The 24,612-nt window shown below is 51.6% G+C and overlaps 3 protein-coding genes across 36 annotated transcripts in view; 1 reads left to right on the forward strand and 2 right to left on the reverse strand.

Annotated features, from left to right (window-relative positions):
* Positions 1-716, reverse strand: part of LOC102126932 (zinc finger protein 717-like) — a 102,276-nt gene extending 101,560 nt beyond the window's left edge. For all 3 annotated transcript variants that reach the window (XM_074038151.1, XM_065542931.2, XM_074038158.1), the window contains exon 1: positions 644-716. The gene's annotated coding sequence lies outside the window, so the exon portion shown is untranslated. The remainder of the gene's footprint in view (positions 1-643) is intronic.
* Positions 717-11,020: 10,304 nt separating this feature from the next.
* The window catches only part of SNAP47 (synaptosome associated protein 47), a 52,107-nt gene continuing 38,515 nt past the window's right edge, over positions 11,021-24,612 (forward strand). For 9 of the 20 annotated variants that reach the window (XR_012433811.1, XR_012433807.1, XR_012433810.1 and 6 more), the window contains exons 1-2: positions 18,242-18,312; positions 20,726-20,792. Coding sequence is in view for 1 of the 20 variants with exons in the window: in XM_074038100.1 (XP_073894201.1) it covers positions 19,302-19,308; positions 20,726-20,792 (74 nt within the window). In the remaining 19 variants the exon portion in view is untranslated. Of the gene's footprint in view, positions 11,186-17,901; positions 18,142-18,241; positions 18,313-19,286; positions 19,309-20,725; positions 20,793-24,612 lie in introns of those variants that run through there. The other 11 variants (XR_012433812.1, XR_012433808.1, XM_045398132.2 and 8 more) reach the window with 4 other exon arrangements.
* On the reverse strand, positions 13,908-18,120 carry JMJD4 (jumonji domain containing 4). Of its 13 annotated transcripts, none has more exons than XM_074038036.1 (6): positions 17,825-18,120; positions 17,461-17,626; positions 16,720-16,845; positions 16,234-16,465; positions 15,616-15,780; positions 13,908-15,400 (listed from the first exon to the last, which is right to left on the reverse strand). In XM_074038036.1, the coding sequence occupies exons 1-6, from the start codon at positions 18,084-18,086 to the stop codon at positions 15,116-15,118; spliced, it is 1,236 nt and encodes a 411-aa protein (XP_073894137.1). In that variant the 5' UTR covers positions 18,087-18,120; the 3' UTR covers positions 13,908-15,115. The 13 variants fall into 13 exon arrangements, 12 of the variants coding, with proteins under 12 accessions (XP_073894137.1, XP_073894145.1, XP_073894141.1 ...); XM_074038044.1 differs by having other exon boundaries at positions 15,754-15,852; XM_074038040.1 differs by having other exon boundaries at positions 15,706-15,852.

Consider the following 24,612-nt stretch of genomic DNA (forward strand, 5'->3'; position numbering starts at 1 on the left):
AACGAGTACAGGAAAGTGAAACAGTTTTATTGCTGATACAGGTAAAGAGTGAGTGGTCTGGATACAAGTCTCTTCAGCTCTATAAAGACCAAGAGAGATGAAGAAATTGCAGAAGATACCAGCAAGAAGTTGGTTCGTGAGGTTCAAGGAACAAAACTGTCTCCATAACATAAAAATGCAAGGTGAAGCAGCAAATGCTGATGGAAAAGTTTTAGCAAGTGACCCAGATCTAGCTAAAATCATACATTTAGGTGACTACACTGAACAGCAGATTTTCAGTGTAAACAGTTTCACACTGGAGGATTTCCTTCCTTCCTAGGGAGACCCGCCAGCTCCCAGCCCTCAATATCCCTTCCATCTCCGGTGGACCCTGGCCGCGCCCTCTTGGAACCCTATTCTGAGACCAGAGGCCACATCTGCCCACCGGGGGAGCACAGCCTCGGACGCAGCCGGGGACAGCACAACCCCAGTCGCCCGGCACTTCAGCCCCACATCTATGCTTTAGGCCCGGCGGCCTCAAATCCGCCCCTTTGCCTGCTCCAACCAAGGGAGCTCAGTACGCCCACCCAGGAACCCCCAAGGCTGGTGGTCTCCCCTTCCGCCTTCGCAACCAACTTCAGGGACGCCCAACCCCACCCCAGACCTGCGGAGTAGTCCAGAGAGCTGCAGGGTTCAAATTTACCAGGAGCGACCGCGGAGTGGGGGAGGGCATGCGCGGAAGGAACCCGGAAGCTCTTTTCCCTTGGTCCTGTGCTGGTGGCCTCATTGGAGAGAGACTACATTTCCCACGCGCCTCTGCGGTGTCCGACCCACCCAGGGAGGAAATGTGTTAACTTCAGGGAGTCAATTCTGCTGCAGTGTCCTGTGGCCTGAGGGTGAGGATTGCGCTCTCCATGGGACAGCAGGGTGGATTCCGCTTGTTTTTGTTTGTTTTGTTTTGAAGACGGAGTCTCGCTTAGTCCCCTGGGCTGGAGGGCAGTGGCGCAGTCTCGGTTCACTGCAACCTCCGCCTCCTGGGTTCAAGCGATTCTCGGGCCTCAACCTCTGTGGTGCTGGGACTACAGGCGCCCACCACCAGGCCTGGCAAATTTTTGTATTTTTAGTAGAGACAGGATTTCACTATGTTGGCCAGGCTGGTCTTGAACTCCTGACCTTGTGATCCACCTGCCTCAGCTTCCCAAAGTTCTGGGGTTACAGAAGTGAGCCACTGCTTCCAGCTGGATTCCGCGTCTTTATCAAACCCAGACTGGAACGCTGTGGGGAGGATGGAGAAGCGCCATGTGGGCGCAGCAGTGGGTGATATCCACCTTTAGCTACAGTTCTTTTTGTTAGTGAAAGGTACTGCGGTTATGGAACCCACATCTGCTTTTTGCAGGTGCATCCCAAAGCATTAGAATTGTGTCTGTCTTGTACTTTAAATTTGTTGACAGACAGAAAATTAAGGTTAACACTGTTCGAACCTATTAAAAGATGTTTGTTCTCACCCAGTAAACTAATTTGTGAATCTTCAGTGGGTCGTATTACACAGTTGGAAACACTGCTCTAGTATATAGACTACAATAAAACAGCAGGTTCATAGGATGGGTGCACTCCATAATCCTTATGCCAGTTTACACTCCAGCATCTGGTAATTATTTGCCCATGAACTCCAAAGTTTCATCCATCCAGCTATCAAATCTTTAGTTATTTGGTTTGAGTGTATAAGTAAAACTATTATATATAAAGTTTCAGTGCCGCAAAAGAAATAGCACTCGAATATAAAATTTACTTTTTCTCAGCAAGGCAAGTTACTTCTATATAGAAGAGTGTGCCCTTACATATGGAACAATGGTGAGCGCACACTTGGACAAGGGAGGGGAAGGGGTTCTTAACCCTGACGCACGTGGCACCTGCTGCTGTGTTCTTCCCCTATTGGCTAGGATTAGACCGCACAGGCTAAACTAATTCCAACTGGCGAATTTAAAGAGAAGGACGGGGTGAGTGCGTTGGCAGGAGTCAGGGCAGAGCAGGTAGCAGATAATTGGAATGAGTTAGGGTGGAGCAGGTAATTGGGAAAAGGTTGCTTTATGAGGAAGTTAAGTTTAAAAGTAGAAGACAAAGAATTGAACATACTGACATTCTTTGAAAAGAAATTTTGAGCTCATATCTAACAATCCCTCCCCTTGTACTTCCTTACAGCTTTGTTTTTAAACTTTTTTTTAAAATGTCTTGGCTTGGTTGTTTTGCTTGATTTTTTAAAAGAAAAAGCTTCTCTGGATAAGGTGGAGGATAGTTAAGGGAGGTTTTAGTAAGTGCCGTTTTTATGAGCCTCTGCATCTACCTATGGATGTGTGGTATGACACAGCACCCGACAAGAATAAGTACACCTAGTATGGCTGCGAGGGAAGTAAGAATTGGGACTATAATTCCTTTCCATTTACCGAACTACTTCTTTTTCTTTTTTTTTTTATTTTTTCTAGCCATCCTGTAAAGGGGTCATTTACCCCTGAGTTGCTGGCTAACTCATTGGACAGAGCAGTCAGACCTTGTAATGCCTTTGTTATACTTCTATTAGGGGCAGGGTTGTTTGGGATGAAGGTGTAACATTGAGTTTTAATTATGACACAAACTCCTGTTTTTGCTAATATGTCTAAGGCTATCCTATTTTCCCAAGCCATCTGGCTAGTAGCCCCTAATTCTTCAGCTGTTCCTTTAACAGCAGCTCTAGTGTAGTTAATAAATCACTGTTGGTTGTAATAGATGTAGTTTATCCAATCTACATTTTTATTAACTGTCACCTACCAAAATATTGACTCAAATCCTGCAGCTATTTGATTTTGGGCTTCAAATGGATCCGTTATTCCTGGTGGGTCTTTAATTGTGTCTAGATGTGAGAGCCAAAAGACTTAGAAGGGGCTTTTCTCTCTTTAAGATGTCTTATTTTTCTTTCCTCTGGTTGATGAAATGCCAGGGCAAAAGGGATACCCAATTGGACTAAAGCACAACTGCCACTCCAGTTATTTGGCAGAGTATCCAGTAAAGGTCCACCACAACACCACCACACACCCGCTCAGGGATGAACAAGGGCCGACTGATAAGCTCTTGAAAATTATTAAGCTCACTGCATCCTTTCAGGTCTCCAAGGAATGCTAATTTTCCTGTCTGTCATGAGAGAAGCGAAGTGAACTTAGTGTTGGGAGATGAAAGCTGGATGGCCCTCAGGAGCTGACCCACAGGGTGCTGGAGTTTGAGATATAGCAGAGGGAGAGCTTGGCACGACTTGTTACCCTAGGCTGTAGAATCTTGGAAAAGAGCTACCATGCAGCCCATGCCTGGTTTACTGGAGGGCCATCCTAGTGGAAAGGTGACAATTTGGGCCTCTGGCCTGCTGTGCACACAAGCATAAAAATTGCTTTTGTTTAACGTGTGGACAGAATATTTGATTCAGTGGCATTCACATTTTGGTATCCTGTCTCAATTGCCAAAGTTTGTTTTAAGTCTTTAACTTCTACCATAGCTATCTTGGTCTTGTCGTTATATGGAGAAGGAACAATGGTTCCATTGTGAGAGGTTTTGGAAAAAGGTTTAGAGGCAGGTTCAGGAGGTGGGGGATCAAAGAAATGGATTTCAAAGAATCCATTAGGGTCTGTCCCTGAAACCTCAGCCCCCATACTATAAAACTGGCTTAAAGAAGGGAACCTGAGGCCAGGCACAGTGGCTCACGCCTGTAATCCCAACATTTTGGGCTGAGGTGGGCAGATCATCTGAGGTCAGGAGTTCGAGACCAGCCTGGCCAACATGGTGAGATCCTGCCTCTATGAAAAATACAAAATTAGCTGGGTGTGATGGCACATGCCTGTAATCCCAGCTACTTGGGAGGCTGAGGCAGGAGAATTGCTTGAACCCAGGAGGCGGAGGTTGCAATGAGTCGAGTTCAAGTCACTGCACTACAGCCTGGGCAACAAGAGTGAAACTCTATCTCAAAAAAAAAAGAAGGAACCTGCTTAGTAAAGGGGGAGAACTTTGGGGGCTCAAAATAATAACCTGTATAGGGTTGCACTGGTTTAGCTGACAGGAGGGGGCTATCCCTTTAGTAAAATGAATGTATGGTTTTAGGAAATTACAAAAACTGGTTGGGACAGTCTATCCTTGCTCTTTTAGTGATTTACAGAATGTTGGACCAACTACGGCATAAAAGCTCTACATCAGGGGGCAAGACTCCTGGTTGACACTGGGGTCTTTATTGAAATCTCCCTGGATTAAATGGTCCCAATTTACTAATGTCCAGTCTGAGGAGAGTCAGGAGGGACAGAGGTACTTTTTTGAGGTAGCGAGCTGTTTTTGACTTGGTAAGTCCCCACAGGGTACAAGGCAAGCATTAAATGCCATAGTTTGAGGTGAAATTGACTTGGTTATGTTAAAACTAGATGGCCAGCAATAGAATGAGGAAAGAAGAAAGAGTAATAGAATAGATGAAAGAGCTAAATTTTTCTTAGCTTTAGTTTGGTAAGGTTTTCCCCTGGGACTATGGCCCACGATTCTGGAGGGGGTGGTGCTTTCTTGACTCAGGGTGTGATGAGTCCATTCCTTTTTTCTGAATGAACAGCAGTCTTGGTGGTTAGCAGCACAAGGTCCTTCCCAGGCTGTCTAGAGTTTTCCTTCTTTCCACTCTTTGATGAGTACATGATCTTCAGGCTCATGGTGGTTTACCGGAAATTCTAGGGGTGGTACCTGTGCTAAAAGACTTTTAGTTTTTGAGGGAAAGGAAAGTGGAAGATAAACCATGTATATAATTTCTAAGAAATTGACCTTTTGTTTTAAATGTGGGGACATCAACAGTGGATCTTACAGTCTTTGGTGTCTTCTGAGAAATTTCCTTTAGCACCTATTTTTATTAGTTTATAGACCAAAAAAGTCAAACACCATTTTATATTTAACAATGCTTCCTGTATGATTTTTATACCAGGTACACTAATATAAAGGTGAAATTTAGCTTGTTATTAATGTTAAACTTAATTTTAATAAAACCTTGTAGACATATTGATCCAATTTTTAATGTCTGACCACAAGGTAAGATTTTTATAGACTCTTTTTAACCTTTTATAATTGTTGTTAAAGAGCAGTTTAGTGCTTTAAGAAAAACCTGTTGTGCTTTTATTTTAATGTCCAGTTTACAGAAAAACTGGATACCTGTTTAACTTTAGCTAATATGTTTACACACAGAATTTCCTTACAATTAATGTTTTAAAACTTGCTTAAACCTTTAAAACAATATATATATATTTTTAGACCTTTTAGTGTAGGTAAAAATTCACATTCTTATGCCTCCTTATAATCTTTTTTTTTTTTTTTTTTTTTTTTTTTGAGACGGAGTCTCGCTCTGTCTCCCAGGCTGGAGTGCAGTGGCCGGATCTCAGCTCACTGCAAGCTCCGCCTCCCGGGTTCACGCCATTCTCCGGCCTCAGCCTCCCGAGTAGCTGGGACTACAGGCGCCCGCCACCTCGCCCGGCTAGTTTTTTGTATTTCTTAATAGAGACGGGGTTTCACCGTGTTAGCCAGGATGGTTTCGATCTCCTGACCTCGTGATCCGCCCGTCTCGGCCTCCCAAAGTGCTGGGATTACAGGCTTGAGCCACCGCGCCCGGCCCCTTATAATCTTTTTACCAAAAGTATATTTTACTTTCCTTACACACCTTGCACATAAACTGTTTCTTCAATGGTTTTACATTTAGGAGGCCTAATTACTTTTAAATTATACAACATTTCTTGCATAAATTTCGTTTTACAACCTTTTTCTTTCCCCACAACTTTCACAGATAATTATTCGACATGCCTCAATTTTCTGACTTGTCACAAACATTCTTTTTTTTTTTTTTTTTAAACAACCAGTTCTTTTAGGACAAGAATTTACCATATAACATTCTTTTTACATAAATTCTCCCCCTTGCCTTTTTTTTCCCCCCTAAAGATGATAACCATTCTTTTTCAAAGTGAACTTCCTTCATGTCTGTGTACTGGACTGTCTAAGGCCGCGAGATTAGAAGTGAGGATGATACATGTTAAACTGTTAACTTTTAGCAAATTTTACTTTTGTTGAAAACCTTCTAAGTTTGGAATTTCAATTATTCTTTGCTATTAATAAGACCCTGTTTAGTCCAAATTAACTTAGAATTGGTATAGATGGTTCTCCTGGTTTTGTAAGTACTTTAAGGCTTGACTGAGTTCAAACAGCTCAATTATTAGGCAGTTTTCCTAACTCTGCTCTTACAAGAGTTTCCCTATCACTTACTGAATGCCTATTGTGTCTTTTTCCTTCAATCACCTGGGAGGAACCATCTATGTCATGTTTTGAAGGGACTTCCTCCTAGGTCTGGTCAGACCTTTGTAGGGTAATTAGGATTTAAATCCCCTGTTAGGAAACCTCTTGGGTTAAGGGAATTTTCAGTGGTTAATGATAAATCATCTTTTCCTAACAGAATAGCCCCAATACTCTAAGATTTTTGAGTTAGTAAGCTAGCTTTTTTGCTTTTTTTTTTTTTTTTTTTTTTTTTTTTTTTTTTTTTTTTGACTTAGGATAGTTCTGAAGTGGTGAGGTGTGCTCACAATGAGGTTTCCTCAAAGAGTTATTTTTCTAATTTTTTCTGTTAGACGATTGAATGCATTTGGGCCATCTGCAGGTTACTGGGTTAAGGATTTTTTATAGGAAAGCTACAGGTTGTCGGTGGCCTTAGTGCTTTCGGGCTACGCCCTTGTTTGCACTGACAATAAGGTGGTATTGGAGTGTTACAGGGTCATGAAGAAGACCTCCAATTATCAACTATAGGTTTTAAATTTACCCTGGCTTTTGAAGGAATAGGGTACACTGTTTTTTTCTTTACTACTATTTTTCTCTTTCTTTTTATCTCTTTTTCTCTATGACTTTCTCTTTCTGAGTCCCTCTCTGTCTCTCTCTTCTCTCTTATCTGTCTCTCTCTCCCCTCTGTCTCTCTTCTTCTCTCCTCTCTCCTGTCTTTCTCTCCTCTGTCTCTGTCTCTCTGTCTCTCTGTCTCTTTCTCTCTTCCCATAGGGTAGGGACCTACGAGAATGGAGCTACTCTTTCTTCCCCCAAGAAGAAAGGAAAGGCTGGGGGAGGGGTGTGTTTCAGGTTCAACCCTTGAAATTAGCTGAAGGCCCAACCCCTCAACACCAGGGATGTCTCACCTTGCCTGTCCCGGAAGGCTCAACCCCTCAAACCAGGGGTGTCTCACCTTGCCTGTCCCGGAAGGCTCGACCCCTCATACCATGGGGTGTCTTGCCTGTCCTGGAAGACTCAACCACTCAAACAGGGGGCATCTTGCCTTGCTTGTCCTGGAAGGCTCAACCCCTCAAACCAGGGGGTGTCTTGCCTGTCCTAGAAGGCTCAATCCCTCAAACCAGGGAGTGTCTTGCCTGTCCTGGAAGGTTGACCTGTTTCTCCCCTTTCCCCCTCTGAAAGTCCTTTGCACACTTCCCACTCATGCTGTCCTCTCTGGCTGTTCCCCCAAGGTATGAATCAGGCCCTTTTTAGTGTTGGCATGCCAGTGCAAATCCTACGGCAGGATCCACCTAAGCCATGTAGCTATGGAACCACAGAGAGGACCCACTCACTCTGTCCAGCAGGACTTGTCACCATCCACACGAACAACACCACAAGCAGTGTTGTTTGTGATCATTCACGCACACACACATTTAGCCCACCAGAATTTGACCACCAAGGAAGAACTTCACCAGCTCCCGCAGCTTCTCTTTCCTTGGTCAGTGCACAGAGTGAGGATCCTTTAAGCTAGGTTGCTGGCCGGTTTTTTTCTTCTTCTTCTTCTTTCTTCTTTCTTCTTCTTCTTCTTTCTTCTTCTTCTTCTTTCTTCTTCTTCTTCACGCTGCTGAGAGCTCAAGTTATTCCTTGCACTGGGTGGGTCTTGATTTCTCACCCCCGAGGCCGCTACAATAGGGCAGGGTGCACTTCCTCATGAGAGAGAAACAGAGACTGTCCCCAAAGGGGGATGTAATCCTAGACAAGCCCCCAAATTGTTATATATAAAGTTTCAGTGCAGCAAAAGAAATAGCACTCAAATACAAAATTTTCTTTTTAATTCTCAGCAAGGCAAGTTACTTCTATATAGAAGGGTGTGCCCTTACAGATGGAACAATGGTGAGTGCACACGTGGACAAGGGAGGGGAAGGGGTTCTTATCCCTAATGCACGTAGGCCCTGCTGCTGTGTCTTTTCCCTATTGGCTAGGGTTAGACCACACAGGCTAAACTAATTCCAATTAGCTAATTTAAAGAGAATGACGGGATGAGTGCTTTGGCAGGAGTCAGGGCAGAGTAGGTAGCAGGTAATTGGAATGAGTTAGGGTGGAGTGGTGATTGGAATGTAGGATGGAGCAGGTGATCAGAATGAGTCAGGGTGGAATAGGTAATTGAAAAAGGTTGCTTTACAAGAAAGTTAAGTTTAAAAGTAGAAGGCAAAGAATTGAACATACTGACATATTCTTTGAAAAGAAATTTAGAACTCATATCTAACAACTCTAAGCCCCCAACTGTCCCCCAACCATCTGAATGGACTTCTGTGCCAGGGCATTCCAAAGTTAACCAGAAAGACTGGTTCTGGCAATGATGGGAAGTGAGGGTCAGACATGCCTCATTATACCTTCCAGCATTAACATTAGCACAGACCTTATGCCTGACAGGAAATATTTACAATCTATTCTCTCCAAAGCCTGCTACCTAGAGGCTTCATCTGCATGATCAAACTTTGGTCTCCTCAACCTCTTATCATAACCCAGACATTCCTTTCTATTGATAATAACTCTTTCAACCAATTGCCAATCAGAAAACTTCTAAATCTACCTAGAGCCTGGAAGCCCCACTTCAAGTTGTCCTGCCATTCTGGACCAAACTAACGCATATGTTAAATGCATTTGATTGATGTCTCATATCTCCCCAAATGTATAAAACCAAGCTGTGCTCCAACCATTTTGGGCACATGTTCTCAGGGTCTCCTGAGGGGTGTGTCATGGGCCATGGACACTCATATTTGGCTCAGAACAAATCTCTTCAAATATTTTACAGAATTTAACTCTTTTCATTGACAAGTGTGTGTGTGAGGTGGATCTGAACTAGGCAGGAGATCCTGCACAGGGTTTTCTTGGAGCCCCTGCCATCACTGCGCTTCCTCTTCAAACAACAAAATGTGGAGTTTGAGTCATTGACTTGGTCTGACCTTCAGTGGTGACATGGAGGGTGGAGCAAAGTGGGGGTAAAGTTTGGGGGGTGGTGGGTAGGAGTGTGAGAGGTTTCACTCTTGCCCAAGACCTCTTTCTGGTTTTCTATTTTCCTGGTGCATGCCCTGCCTTGTTCAGATTCCAGTATCCTGTTAGAAATGCTTATTCCCCAGTGCCACAAACAAATAGCACTCGAACATAAACTTAATTCTCTCAGCAAGGCCATTTTTACTTTCTCTAAGTAACGGTGCTCCTTGCAGATGGAACAATGACGAGAGCACACTTGAACAAAGGAAAAGCAGACATATTTATCCCTTACACATTTGGGTCATCTTTCTGCTGTGTCCTGCATCCATTGGCTGAAGCTGGACCTCACAATCTTAAACTGAACCTGATTTGCTAACAACCTGAAACTTTCGTAAATAGGTAAGTGCAAGGGAGAACAAAGGAGAGAAAATTGCTTATGAAAGGTTTAAAGAAGCAATAACATTTCCAAATAAGGAAGGGGAATAAGCTATGAACTAAGACTTGCAAGGGCCTGTCCGGACATGCCGGACATGCTTTGCTTAAGGCAAAGCAACTAACTGGGCTAAAGTGTAAGAACTAATAGTTGATGGGGGCTTTAGACTAAGAAGCTATTATTTCTAGTGTCTATTATTTTATTTTTAAACTAAGACGAGCTCTGAAGAGGAACTTATCTACTTTCCACACTCTCTTATCCTACAGTTGACCCTCAGTGACTCCATTCTGTGGAACCTGGAAGCTAGCCTTGATCTTCCCAGGGCCCTCTTGCCCCTATGAAAGGAAAGTAAATCTCAAGACCCTAAACTAAATAAGCCAAAGTGAAAAGTCAATCTGGAAACTGGGTCACATAAACCTGCCTCCCATTTTGTGTCTAAATAAGATAGCTACAAAGATTAAAAAAAAAAAAAGCATCGCACCTCTCTCACAATTTGCCCACAAATTGTGGGCCCCAAGATTTTTACCCAAAAACAGTTGTTTCATTTCACCCTGACAATGTACATTGATAGCTTATATTCACAGGTATGCAACAAAGGACAGAACTCAAAGTCATCCCTCTGCCTGAAATATATGCATATCTGATTGCTTCCTCTGCCCTATGTTTATTTTATCTTATGTAAAAATGCAGATTCACCAAGCTAGACAAATGTGTAAGTGACTATTTCTCTACCCGCCCCCCACATGTAAATTGTGTATTCATTGAATCGCTGATCAAAGACTCAAAAGGATGCAACCACTTGCCTCTTATTTACTCACACCCTTTTCAAAATTTCTTCCTCAATCCCCAATACCCACCCTTTTCCCTTTAAATGTTGAGGTCCCCAGATTCTCCTTGGAAAAACCATGGACCACAATTTTCCCTGTGGTTCTGTATTCTTTTCTGGGCACATCCTTAACCTTGGAAAATAAACCTCTTAAAATGATTGAGACTTGCCGTGGTCATTTTTTTTATTTACACCTCAAACTTGGAATCCCTAACCCCCCTTCCTCAGACACCTGGACCCCAGGGACACAAGGGTAGGGAAGGGTTTTGTTACTGGGTTTCTTAGCTGGGGCTGCAGGGCCCGTGCTTGCCACCAGGGGGCAGCGGACCCAGCTCTGCTCAGAAGGCACCTGAAGCCAGGGAAGCCCCAGGGTCATCCTGGCCCCCGCGGCCCGCCCTGCCTGCCCCTCCCATCCCCGCCCCACCTTGCCCTCCCGCCCCTCCCCTCCCTATCCCGCCTCCTCCCCGCCTGTCCCTCCCGCCCCCACACAGTGCCCGACCGGAAACTTCCCACCTGGCACTGCCGCCAACCAAAGTCATGAGGGCAAGACTCCGGTTCCTGCCCTCACAGGGTCCCAGAAGCAAAGGCAGTGAGGACCTGGCCCACGTCCCTGCTGCAAGTCCCTGGCACGGGGCGTCCGATTCTCCTTCGCTGTGGCGGGAAGCTGGCCGGATTTGAAGGTAACATCCAAGACCCCGATTCCCGACACGGGGCAGAGGCCAGGGGACCGGTCTAGGGAGCAGGCAGGCCCTGCCTTGGGGCCGAAGGCCTCCAATGGGAGCAGGCACGCATCTCTGAGTGGGGCCGCGGGGGTGGACACTCTGGTGCCTTCCTGCAGGGGAGGGGGTGGCAGGCTACAGAGGAAGGCCAGGATCCACCGGCCTCCGGCTCCCTAGGCGGGGCCAGAGGTCCAGGCAGGGTCTGTTTGGGGCCTGGGGCCCCAGGTGGGGTCTATTTGGGGTGTGCTTATGCAGGATTCTACCCGTGGATTTTCCTCTAGCTTCAGGACAGGGTCTGGCTCTCCCAGAGGAACAGGGTAGGAGCCCAGCTCCAGCTGTTTTCCTGTAGGTCAGAGCCTGCAGTGGGAGGGTAACTGGGGCCTGTGGAAGGGGACTTCTGGGGTCAGCCCCCAGGCAGGAGAGAGAGGCCCAGGTCCCTGGAGTTCCTGCCTCCAGGGCTGCTGAGTTTGGGGGTACAGACCACAGGACACTGGACATCTTGCTCCCTACCCTTGGCCAAGCTCAGGCCCAGGGCTTAGGGAAAAGGACTGTCCATGCTCCTCTAGTGGCCCAAGGTTGTAGCCATTGGCATTGACCACATGACTGACCACCTGGGCTAGGCCAGGGTCTCCTGGATCAGCCCTGCAACTCTGAGGATGATGTCTTTCCCCACCCCACATCCCCTCTCCCCTTCCCTGGACAGGTGGGAGGGAAACCTGTGAAGCCAGGGCTTGGAAATGAAGCCTTCTATGCCAGTGGAAGGAGTCACTGACTTGGAAACCAGGGCCTGCCTTCTGTCTGCCTGGGGATCCAAGATGCAGCTGGTAGTTGCAGTTGGGTGGGACGCTGGCACCATTACCTGCCACAACCACCCACAGTGGTGGATGGGGGACAGGGCTGAGGCTGACACTCTGGAGCATGGATGAACAAAGGGTAGGACGTGGCTATCAGGGATGCCCTACACCTGGGATGTGGGCTTCAGGGTAGCTGGCCAAGGAGTTGCCCCTTCTGCTGGCTCAGTGGGCAGAAGGGCACAAGCATGAGGATGGTCTTGGTCCCTGGGGGAGACACCTTCTCTGGAGGCCACAGCCCTCTGGATGCAGAGAACCTAGCTTCGCCACAGCCAGCAACGACTTGACTTGGGGCTCCTGTCTCTGCCTCCACGGATTCCAGCCAATCACAATTGCAAGCTCAGGGCAGGGCAGGCACCCATAGGCCCCATCATGCTCCCTTGCTCTGTGTCCTCCCAGGCTAGAGTCTGTGCAGACACAGCAGGGCCTGACTTTTCCAGCCTTCCTGTGGGGGCCCACAGGTCCCACTCCCCAAGGAATCTCGGCCACTGCACGCCCTCACCCAGGCATGGTGGGGTGCACAGCCATTGTCCCCACACTTGCAAGTATATCCATCTTTGTGCAGCAAACACGTAGCCTTAGGTCGAGCATCTGCATTGTTTATCTGACCCCTTTCCTCTGGAGCACCAGTTAGCTGCAGCCTGCCTGTCCTTTCTCACACTTGATAGGGATGACACGCAAAGGGCAGGGCCTAACTGCCACACATCTGCAGCTCCTCACCTCGCACTCCAGGCAGCTGGTTCTCAGGGCGATGCAGCCTTTCAGGCTTCTTGCAGAGGTGCGATTCACTCTGCAAAGACCCTCACATGTGCTGACAACATGCCTCCCCAACCCTGGACAGGATCCCAGGGCAGCATACTTGGGAAAGGGGCATCCGGCCTGATACTTCAAACTGCTGTCTAGCCACACTCTGCGCAGCGGCTGCCCCACCACCCACCTGGCCCTGGTGTCAGCATTTTTGTTTTGTTTTGCCAACCTGGAGGTAGGCAAAAGGAGTCCATGGTCTTTGAGTATGGAGTCATCGATGCCAGCTGCAGTTCAGCCGTTGCCCTGCGGAGGGCTCTATCTCCCCCACAGAGCTTCTAGCATTTGCTGCTTTGCTGCACCTGTAACAGCCCCGGCCTGAGATTCTCAATGCTTGCTTTAAGAAAAAGTGACTGAGGCTAGCAGGGCTCTCGGGAGTGTCTGTGCACTGCCTCCTGACTGCAGAAACACGAGGGTCTTCACACACAGTTCAGGAGCGCAGGACCACGCACGCAGCCTGGATGGTAATGGGCTGCGACCTGTGCTACCTTGAGCTGCCAGCTCGCATTGGGGGCTGCCCTGGGGTCCTCAGTGCTGCCCTCATCATGAGAGAAGCTGAAGGACACCTGGTGCCCACCACCTGGTGGTGCCCCTCCCCTGCAGGTGCTGGACCTGCTGCTCAAAGGGGAGCCCCAGCTCAGGCAGAGGCACCTCAGCTGGCTGCTGGCAGTGCCTAGGGCACATACCCCAACCCTTGGCCTCAGCCTGTGTGGTAGGTGCCAAGAGGCCCAAGCTCAGAGGTTACTGGAAGGGCTAAAAGGGTGTGCTACGCCCACACTCAGCCTGGGCCTGGTCCCGGCAAGTCTGCAGTCACGCATATTTGCTACCTCCCCCTCCTCCCCCACAAAGCACCTTTGCCACCTGTGGTTTGGGCAGTGCCAGCTCAATCTGTAGGAGGCCGGATGATGTCTCAGGGCATTTCCGTGCAGACCAGGGGTCCCTGGGAGCTAGCAGGGGGGCCCAGCATACAGGTCCCTGGAAAATTGGTGGCTGGAGCTCATTCACTGGACAGACACATACGAAGCACCTACTGTGTAAAGCTGCTTTTGCAGGCACTTCACATGATTCATTGAACAGAGCAGACAGAAACCCCGGCCCTTCTTAGGGGCTTCCATCCTATACAAGTGCCAGCAGCCCCAGTGGATGCCATGGGCAGGCAATGCACACAGCCGTGGCACATGCCATCCCTGCGGATTCAGATGACTCCTCCCCTCCTGGGGTGGGGCAGCCAACCAGGGGCCAACTGAAAAAGTGCTGCACTCTGGGTCAAGGACAGGGCTGGCAGAGTGCCAGTCTCCACAAACTGTGGATCCACTAGGGAGTTCAGGCCTGGGGCATCCTCTGCAGAAGGATCCCACGAGAGTCCATTCCCCACGACAGGCCTCCACTGCTCACCGCTGTGCCTTGATCGGCCTGGACGAGTCCGCCCACACCTCCATCATGCCCAGTGTGAAGAGGGGCCGGAGACCCACCACTCCTGAGAACAGCATCCTTGCGAAGACCCAGCTGTGAGTGCACAGCAGGCACAGCCCCTCAGGCCCAAATGAGGATTCAGCAGCAGATGGGATTCCACCCCCACACCCATGGCCTCTCCAGGTACCCACAGGCCCTGCGAAGGCTACTCCAAAGGCAGGGAGGTGGCAGAGGCCAGCCCAGCCCAGCCCTCCCCTCTGGGTACCCAGAGGGGAGGCCAGCCCAGCCCAGCCCTCCCCTCTGGGTACCCAGAGGAAGGCCCTGGCCACTGGCTCCACAGCCCATCACCTGGAGGTGATGGAGGCCAACCCAGTCCTGCCTGGAGGCCCTGGTGAGCTTGCCCAGCGCTGCTCCAACCTCTTCCTGAGCCCACAGGGCAGAGCCAGGGGTGGCCCAATGGCCTGAGACGAGAGGACCGGGCTGAGAGGAGCCTCCAGAGAAGGCACATCAGACACAGACTCCTGTCAGCTCAGGCATCCTGGCCTAAGGAGGCAGGGCCCCCAAAAGAGCCAGGTCATGGCACCATCTCCAAGCTCCCAGCAGGCCTGCTGCAGGTCAGAAGGGCCACATCCCTTCTTGGGTCCCTGACCTCATTGGGCCTCACCTGAAAACAGGCACCCAGGCAGTGGCCATGGACAGGCAGGCCACGAGCCTCGACAGGGATGGGCCCCAGGTCACAGGGAGGGCAGTCTTTATTTCTGGAAGGGCCCTGGAGCAGGAGGCTGCCTCTCATCCACCCGTCCTTCTGTCCTCAAGACAGGTGCTATGGGGCCACAGCGGCATCAACAGCCTCCCTCAGCTGCTGCAGCAGCTCTTTGGGACGCAGTGAGAACGCGCTGGTGTCCACTCTCTGGAAGCTGGGGTGTGCAACCAAGGAGGCCAGCACCTCTGTGATGCGCCCAGCATCAAAGGCTGCCTGTTCGAAGCCCAACCCAGCACCGTCCTCAGCGGCCGCCTCCCTCAGGACCAGGAGCCTCTTCTCAGCGATGACCTTGAGGAAGTGGTAAAACTCTTCAAAGTTGATGCCCGAGCAGGACCTCATGATGACCTGGGCAGAGGGAAGAGGCCAGTGAGATGACACCATGGACACAGTCCAAGTTGCAAAGGATCCAACATGCGCCCAGTCCCCAAGGACGAAGAGGGGACCAATAAGACAGAGGCGCTGAGAAGCCGGGCAGTGACCAAAGGAATCTGAGCCATGCAGCCTGAAAGCCTCCCCCAGGGCTCAGCCCAGGCTGTCCCACAGTCACAGCCGGCACCTACCCACAGCTCGGCCTGACAGCCACACCCGCCCTGAGCCTGCAGGCCTCCCAGGGACCTGGCACTGATAGCCTCCACACGCAGCTGCTCTACCTGGCAGTGGTGGTGCCAGTCAGGCATGGAGTCCCTCCACTCGCTGACCTCTTCCTGCACGGCACATAGCTCCTGCTGCAGGAAGCGCCACATGTTAGCCAGGTTGAAGCCATTGACCCAGTTGTGGTTGATGGAGATGGTGTCGTCCTGGAAGGGGCACAGTACAGGCAGGCCTGAGCCCATGGCAGGTGCCCCCAACTAGCCCACATCTCCTGCACCAGGAACCCACTGTGGGGTCCAGCCCTCTGCAGCCAAGAAGGCCTTCCTGTCTCCCAGCAGGGCTTGCTCAGCAGGGAAGTGGGTGGTGGGCTCGGACCACCTCAGCCAGTGAACCCAGAGCAAGTAGACCCAGGGACCAGGAGGGGGTGAAACAGAGGTTAGGCCTCAGTGACACCACCTTGTGAAAGGGTCAGCCTCACCCATGAGCCACCCCATTCCAGCCCCACTCTGGCTGGGAGAGTGGGTAGGTGGTGCTGCCGTCTTCCTGCAGGAAAGCCCCTGATAGAGGGCAGGAGAGCAGCACATTACCAGGTTGTGCACCTGGTGGTGCCAGCCACTGGGCACAAACACCATCTCGCCCGCCTCCTGCGTGATCTCCAAGGGTGGGCCCGCAAGCTGGCTCCGCGGGTGCAGGTGCGTATCGCAGAGTGCTGGGGAGGTCACGTCATAGGGCAGGTTGCCATGGCGGTCCCGCAGGGCCTCTTCCTGCCCTGGGGGGAAGAGGAGCCACTTCTTCCTCCCACAGACATTGACAGACCAGCTGAAGGAGCGGAAGATGTCAGCATGGAACGGGGACCTGCAGCAGCAAGAGCGCCTGGTTCGTGCCCGTAGGGGCTGGTATGGGCTTTGTTTGGCACCCCAGAGGCCTGGTCCAACTGAAGGAGGGGTGGCCCCTTGGTCTCAAGGAATGGCACCCACTGTGAAGCCTGTGCCAAGCAGACCCCTCCTGCCACCCTGAGCCTCCCGGTCTGCTCCGTCACCAGGTCCCTTTGGGTTCCACATCTGTGGCCTCACCAGCTGCCTGCAGGCCCTGCGTAGACAAAGCGGTAGTCATCCACATCCAGTGCGTCCCAGAACTCATTCAGCCAGTCGGATGAGAAGTACACAGGCAGGGTGAAAACGTCCTCCACCGGGAAGTCCCTGTGAGGAGGGCGCAAGGGCACCACCGACAGCACGTGAGGCACGAGGACTAGGGCAGCACGAGTGGGGCAACTGAGATCACTTGGCTTCAGTGGAGCTTTCAGATGGCTGCAGCCCCCAAAGAGCCCCAGCACCTACTCTGAGCCAGCTGCTGGTGGGGGAGTGGGGTGGGGGCAGTCTGACCACAATGGTTCTGCTTATGAAAAAGTACTGATCATGCCTATAATCCCAGTGCTTTGAGATGCTGAGGTGGATGCATCACTTGAGCTCAGGAGTTCAAGAACAGCCTGGGCAATATGGCGAAACGTAGTCTCTTAAAAAAAAAAAAAATAGCCGGGCGTGGAGGTGCATGCCTGTAATCCCGGCTACTAGGGAGGCTGAGGGGATCTATCTCAAAAAAATAAATAAATAAATAAATAAAACATACTGATCTCCCAAAGAAGAACACTTGCAGCCATGCGGAAGACAATCCAGTTTCTTTTAAACAGATTAAAGTGCCTCATGGGGAAAAATAGCTCCTCTTTGTGCAGCCAGGGGCCACCTTCATCAGAAAGGCCTCTGGGTTCCCGCAGCGCTAGGGAAGGCAGCGCCTCGGTGCGTCCCAAACCCCATTACCTGCACAGGTGCCAGTCTTTGAGGTAGAGACAGCCCCTGGGAGAGGAGTAGCCCCCCTCGATGTACTCTTTCCAGTAGGTGATGTAGTCTCTGAGAGGCATGTGCTCTTTGGGGTTCGAGTTGTATTCTTGGACCCCACAGTTTGCAACTGGTACAACCACGTCTCCTGAAATGAAAGTCAGGGACGGTCCATGCCATCTCCCTGGGCCCCGTCCTCACTCCAAACCGTCTGCAGAGGAACTCTCCAGGGCCACGCGCCTGGCCCCCCTCACCCTCCCTGGTGCCCCTCTCTAGGCAAAGGCCTCCTGGGCCTGGGTCCCGCCGGCCTGTCCTCCCCGCCCGGGGTCTGTGCCCGCCGCCCCACCGTAGGTCCGTAGCAGGTGGTCGAAGTCGGGCCTCCCCGCGGGCGTCACCCAGCGCCGCCGGCTGCCCCAGCCCTGCGTGAAGGCGCTGGAGAACACGCAGGGCAGGTTGGGCAGGAGGAAGCCCCGCACAAAGTCGGCGTAGGAGAAGGCGCCCGGCTCCGAGACGAAGGCTACCCGGCCCGGAGCCTGGCCGACGCCGGGGACACCACCCCCCAGGCCTCGGAAGTGGCGGTCAGCAAGGGCGAGCGTCTCGCGGTCCATCCAGCTCCGCACGGGTCGAAGGACCCTCCTCCTCACTTCCGCCGGAGCGGAAACGGTAAGGACCAGCCTCGAAACCAGAAGACAGAGAGCGCCGCGTTTCCGCCCGACCAGCCCCTGGGGCTTCGGCCCTACACGCATGCGCGCGGCTCGCCGCGGTCTTCACTGCGCAGGCGCCGAGGGGTAGAGGCGCAGCGAACGCCTGTGGGTCACGTCTGGCTTTTCCCAGGTGAGCGACAACGGTGGTCTGTTTGGGGCCCGGCCCAAGCCGTAGCGTACTCCCTCGGCTCAGTCCGCGCGCTGTGGCTGACACCCCGAGTCCTCCTTCCCACATCCCCGGGGGGTGGGGAGTATGCGGGCTGCGCTGGAAGAGGGGCGGAGACAGAGGCGGTTCTAGGGGTGGGAGTGCGGTGGTGCGGGGGCGCCCAGGGATGGTGGGACCCAGAGGGAGAGCTGGGGGGCCCTGGGATGGTGGGATCTGGCGGACATGGTAGGGTCCTGGAGGGGACGGTGGGGACCTGGAGAGGACGGTGGCACTTGGAGGGGATGGAGACAGTGGGGATCTGGAGGGGACGGTGGGACCTGTAGTGGATGGAAAGAGTTGGGACCTGGAGGGGATGGGAAGAGTGGGGACCTGGAGGGGATGGTGGGATCTGGAGGGGATGGGGACAAGTGGGGACCTGGTGAGGACGGTGGGGACCTGGAGAGGACGGTGGCACTTGGAGGAGATGGGGACATTGGGGACCTGGAGGGGACAGTGGGGATCTGGAGGGGACGGTAGCACTTGGAGGGGATGGAGACAGTGGGGACCTGGAGGGATCAGTGGCACCTGGAGGGGACAGTGGGATCTAGAGAGGATGGTGGGGACCTGGAGGAAAATGGTGGGGGGGGGCTGGAGGGGGCAGGGTAACCTAGATGGGAGAATGGGGCCCACAGAGGACCTGGAGGGCATGGCAAGGGGCCCCAGGGGATGACGGGTGTCTGGAGAAGATGGTGGGGAATGAGGGAGGGTGTGAAATGAAGGTGTGGTGGGAGTGTGGGTAGGCATTTGGGGCTGTGTACACATGAGCGGGGCTGAAATGGGAGGACGTTGGAGTAGTGACATGAGTAGTGTTTTGCCAAGCTTACAACTGGAGTTACCCCAAAAGTGGCGGCAAGGGAGTTTCCCACACTGTCCTCAGGTGGGACCAGTTGGGATACCAAAGAAAGAAGTGCTAAATGCATGGTGAGCCCAGGGCGGTTTTTTTGGTGGGGGATTGGGGGGAGACAGGGTGTGCAGTGGCGCAATCACAGCTTACTGCAGCCTCCACCTCCTGGGCTTGACTAATTCTCCTGCTTCAGCCTCCCAAGTAGCTGGGACTACAGGCATGAGCCACTATGCCCAGCTTAGTTTTCTGGGGTTTTTTTTTTTGTTTTTGTTTTTGTTTTGTAGAGACAGGGTCTCTGTGTTGCCCAAGCCAGTGTCGAACTCTTGGGCTCAAGCGATCCTCCTGCCTTGGTCTCCCTGAGTGCTGAGATTACAGGTGTGAGCCACTGCGCCAGGCCCTGCCTAGAACTTTTGTTAGGGGAACTTTCATATAGAGTGGGCTGCAGCAGTCCTCGAGATGGGCAGTAAGGGAAAAGGGATGTCCTGCCTAGGTATGTCTCTTGGAAGAGGGATGGGTTATGCAGTTTATAGGAAGGTTTCAGGAATTTGGCTCAGGGCCAAGGTCATTTTCTTTGTAGTAAACCTAGATCCTTTCTTCCATGCCTGGAAATGTTCAAGGCCCTGGATTGGGTTGAAGCCTGGTGGGGAAAACCTGTGGTTGGGGCACAGAGGGGTCAGGGTACTCTGTGATTTTCAGCCAGGACACAGAAGTGGGGGCCAAGGGGGACCCTATGTGATGTATGTCTTGGTGTGCTGGAGAAATCAGCTCAGACCTACCCACATGGATGCAGAGGGGAAGATAGCAGATTTATTGCCCATGAAGCCTGGCAGGCTGTGTGCGCATAGGCGCTCTGTGAGAGAGTGCAGAGTCTGGGCAGCATTTCCCAGGCATCTTGACAGGGAGACGGAAGGAGGAGCAGTTAGAACCGCTCATCTCTCGCAGAGAAAGGAGAGGCAGCTTGTGCTGGTTTGCACACAGTGAGAGGCCTTTGAGTTAGGTTTGGAGGTCTGATGACAGTCTAGGGGCCATCAGACCGTGACTGTGTCTTGTAAAATGTGGACACTGGGCTGTCTCATTCCAGACCAAACAGGCATGCTAAGGGAGAGAGGGGCACCTGCCTTCCCTTTATGAAGCAGTGGAAATGTTTTATTTACCCTTATGAGTGGGGATACGGGAGGTTCTAGGAGTGCTGGGGCTCAGCCTTGCTGGAAGACTCTTTCCAAGGGGTGTGAGGTTTACCCAGGAGAACAGGGAGGAGCAGAAGAGGGAGGACCAAGGTCTGAGGAGTTGGAGGGAGGACTAGGAGGAAAGTGAGTTTTGGGAGTCTGAGTCCAGGTAAGGGTGGGTTATGGGGGCAGGGACAGGAGGTGGAGAGTTGTTTTGGGGATTGTGTGATTCAGTGTGTGCTATGGTCCCTTCCTGGTCAGCCCCATTGTGACTTGTGTGGTCACAGTATGCAATCGTTTATTGGTTTTTTTTTTTTTTTTACACTAGAGAATCAGAATGTCTGGAGAAGTTACAGTGCGGAGAAAGAATCACCTCCAGTTCCATCCAGAGACGAGTGGGTTTTTTTGCTTTGTTTGTTTGTTTGTTTGGTTTTTGAGATGGCATCTTACTCTGTCGCCCAGGCTGGAGTGCAGTGGCACGATTTTGGCTCACTGCAACCTCCACCTCCCAGGTTCAAGTGATTCTCCTGCCTCAGCCTCCTGAGTAGGGGGGATTACAGGCGCGTACCACCATGCCCGGCTAATTTTTGTATTTTTAGTAGAGACAGGTTTCACCATGTTGGTCAGGCTGGTCTCGAACTCCTGACCTTGTGATCTGCCCGACTTGGCCTCCCAAAGTGCTGGGATTACAGGCATGAGCCACCATGCCTGACTGAGATGACCAGTTTTTATTTCCTGGTGCAGAGCCGGCTTTTCCACGTTCCTTCACATTCATTCATTCCTTCATTCTCGCTCTCTGCTCTTCTGTCCCCCCAGTCCTTGCCTATACGTTCACGCGCATGTGCACACACACACACACACACAGTCTCTTTCTCCATCGTGTATGATATACATATGTAAACTTTTGCTGCTTTTAGCCTTTTGTTTTTTACTTGACAATATGCTGTAGCATCTTGCCACATATTGACCTCAATATTGACAATTAAATTGACCTTAATCGACCTTGGTCCCTGGTCCGCAGGGTGCCCCCTGGGGTCAGTGTCACTGCTGTATACACAGGAGGCCTGGAGTGTTATCAGCCCTCATGGAACTGGAACACAGGCTTGTGTCACCCAGAGCCCCCTAGGTCAGCCCTGGGATCGCTTGGGAATGGCAAGAAATCCACATTCTTGGGCCCCACACAGTACTCCATTAGGTTGTTTTTATTGTTTTTGTTTTAAGACAGGGTCTTCCATTGTCACTCAGGCTGGAGTGCAGTAGTACAATCTTGGCTCACTGCAACTTCTGCCTTCTGGGCCGAAGTGATCCTCCTACCTCAGCCTCCCAGAGTGCTGAGATTACAGGTGTGAGCCACTGTGCCTGGCCAGGAGGGGTTTTAAGTCAGCACTTTGGAGAAAATGCAGTACGCTTTGTGCCGAATGTGTGCTCCTCTGTCACTGTGTTGAATGCAAACAGCTCCAATGAGCGTATCTGCACCTTATGGCTAGAGTTGGGAACCTCTGAGGGAGTGGAAAGAGGGTCTGGGGAGGAGGGGAGGGGAGCCTGGAAAGATTGGCTGCACCCTACTGCCCCTGTGGGCACACACAGCCACCACTGTTCTCTCTGAGCTTCTTGGTCGCGAGTTAGTGGAAAGTGTGCAAGATGTTTGTTCTGTGACTGTGGAAATTAAAAATAGGTTGTTTACTGGATACTGAGCCTCACTCAGGGAATCCTTGAGTGATGGAAATGCTGAAAGAGACCCATTGTACAGATTGTCCTGCGTACTGAGCCATCCCTGTGCTGCAGACTTCCTCCTCAGGAGCGTCACTTGTGTGGGTTGGCTGCAGACACCTTTGGGCCCCTGGCCATGACCTCCCTCGAGAATTCAGCTGTGTGTTCTCAGGGTCAGCATGGGTCTCCAGGCCCATACCTGCACTGGAGGAGGCAGGTTGCAGATTGCAGCAGGCAGGGACACCGGGAGGGCTCCAGGACTTAGCCTAATTGCAGAACTGTGTGGTACAGGAGGGCATTGGCACAGCCCTGTTTCCATGTGGTGTGGTTGTGGTCGACTCAGCACAAATTCACTGGGTGCCTATGGTGTACAGCAGGCCTTGCGGCCCTCCCATGACAGTTGCCTTCTCTAGTGTGACAGTCATGAAAATACCAGCTCTCTTGAGTTTTGCTTGGGCCGTGGTTGGTGACAGTGCCTTAGGAAGGTGAGGAAGCCCTCTGAACAAAGACCTGAGGAGTGGAGCCACCAATGAGACTTCCTGGCATGGAAAGGCTGCTGGGAGCAGAGGGCAGGGGGAGGCCAGGGCGGGGAGGCCACACGTCCCGCAGAGCCCAGGAGGCTGTGGTGAGGAACTTGGATCCCATTCCAAGTACACAGGGAAGGGCTTTGGGCAGAGAAGTGACATATTCTAATTCTGTTCAATGACTGTCTCATTGACTGCTGGAGGGGGAGTGGGTGATGGGGACAGCATGAGGTCAGGAGGTTGCCTGAGAGGTTGTCCAGGTGTGGAGAGAGGGAGGACTGCCTTGGATGGTAGAACTGTGGAAAGTAACTAAAAGTAGATTGTTTCCTGGATATTGAGTATCACTCAGGGGTCACACATATGATGGAAAGACTGAAAGAGAACCATTGTACAGATTGTAGTGTGTGATGAGTGAGTCCCTGTGACTACGACTCCTTCCCCAAGTGTGTTGCTTGTGCTGGTTGGCCCAGACAATACCTGTGCCAGGTCAGTGGCGTGGTCTTGGGGTGGAAGGCGGGGACACAGCTGCCAGGACATGCTCATGGCATGTTTGTGAGGGGGAGGAAGAGAGGAGTCAGAAGTCCTGGGCCGGTGGTGCCTTTACTGAAAGAGGAACCGACTCTGGTGCTGCTACACTGGGGTGCCCATTAGGGGTGGTAGGAGATGCCCAGCAGGTGATAGGAGAGGAGCTGAAGGAGGGGCTGTGAAGTTGGGGTACCCATTAGGGGTGGGGGCAAATGCCCAGTGGGTGATAGGGGAGGGACTGTGAAGTTGGGGTGCCTGTTAGGGTCAGGGACAGATGCCCAGCGGGTGATAGGGGAGGGCCTGTGAAGTTGGATTGCCCGTTGGGGTTGGGGCAGATCAGTGAGTGATCAGAGGTCCAAGTTTGAAGCGTGAGGGAGTCTGGCTGGAGTGGGTGTTTGGGAGGTAGCAGCTTGTGGGTGATGTTGAGTTTCTGGCCTGTGTTGTCTCACCTGGAAAAAGAGGGTGCAAGGAGGAGAGGTTGTGCCCTGTGCAGTCAGGTACATGAGGAGGCCAAGGCCAAGGAGAGTGGATGCAGGCGCTCATGGAAGTAGGGTTGGAGACCTGGAGAGGGTAGTGGCCAGGGAACCAGGGTTCAGTGACTCTCAGCAAGGCCCCTCGGCTCAGGGACCAGGTCCAGCTACCACGTTTTTGTAAGTGAGGTCCCGTGGGGCAGCACACCCTGTGTTGGTGTCTTGTGTGTGGCCACTTTCATTCCACCCCAGCAGAGCTGTGTAGTTGTGATGGAGACCATGCATGGTCCTTCACGGAGAGTGCAGTGCCTGGCATGGGAGGGCCGGAGAGGTCTTGGGGCTGAGAGAGAGAGGGTGGGATCAGGGCCCCAGGAGGAGGGTCTGGCGTTGGAGTGAACAGGGACCATGTTCTCCCCTGGCCTCTGTGTGGGGCCAGGCGTGTCGTCGGGTAGGGGAATGGCTGGCCAGCGTGGGGGTCGTGTCCAAGATTGGGCTGCTTCTGATGTTCCGTGGGGTGTCCTCACTTCTGTCCTTGCACTGCATCTCCATTGGCTAAGGTTTTCTGGGAATGAAGCCCTGGAAACCTGCAATTGGAAAAGCATGGCTACAAGTTTCTCTTCTGGCTTCTTCCTGGGTTGTTGTCAAACTTGAATACTTTCCTTGTATTTATTGTTTAAAATGTGGTAATGAGAAGAGCCTTGGTTGTTCATGTCCTAGTTGTTTGGTCTTTTTACCTTCTTTCTTTTTTTTCTTTTTTTAAAGAGACGGAATTTCACTCTATTGCCCAGGCTGGAGTGCAGTGGTACAATCACGACTCACCGCAGCCTGGACCTCCCAGGCTCAAGTGATCCTCCTACCTCAGCCTCCTGAGTAGCTGGGACCACAGGTGCACACCAGCATGCCCAGCTTTCTTTTTGAATTTGAAACATTTTAGAGCTGGTGACCTTAGGTCTTCTGGTTATTTTAACAGTGGGTAAACAGGTCCA

Source organism: Macaca fascicularis, chromosome 1 (genome assembly GCF_037993035.2).
Source record: "Macaca fascicularis isolate 582-1 chromosome 1, T2T-MFA8v1.1".
Classification (NCBI taxonomy): Eukaryota; Metazoa; Chordata; class Mammalia; order Primates; family Cercopithecidae; genus Macaca; species Macaca fascicularis.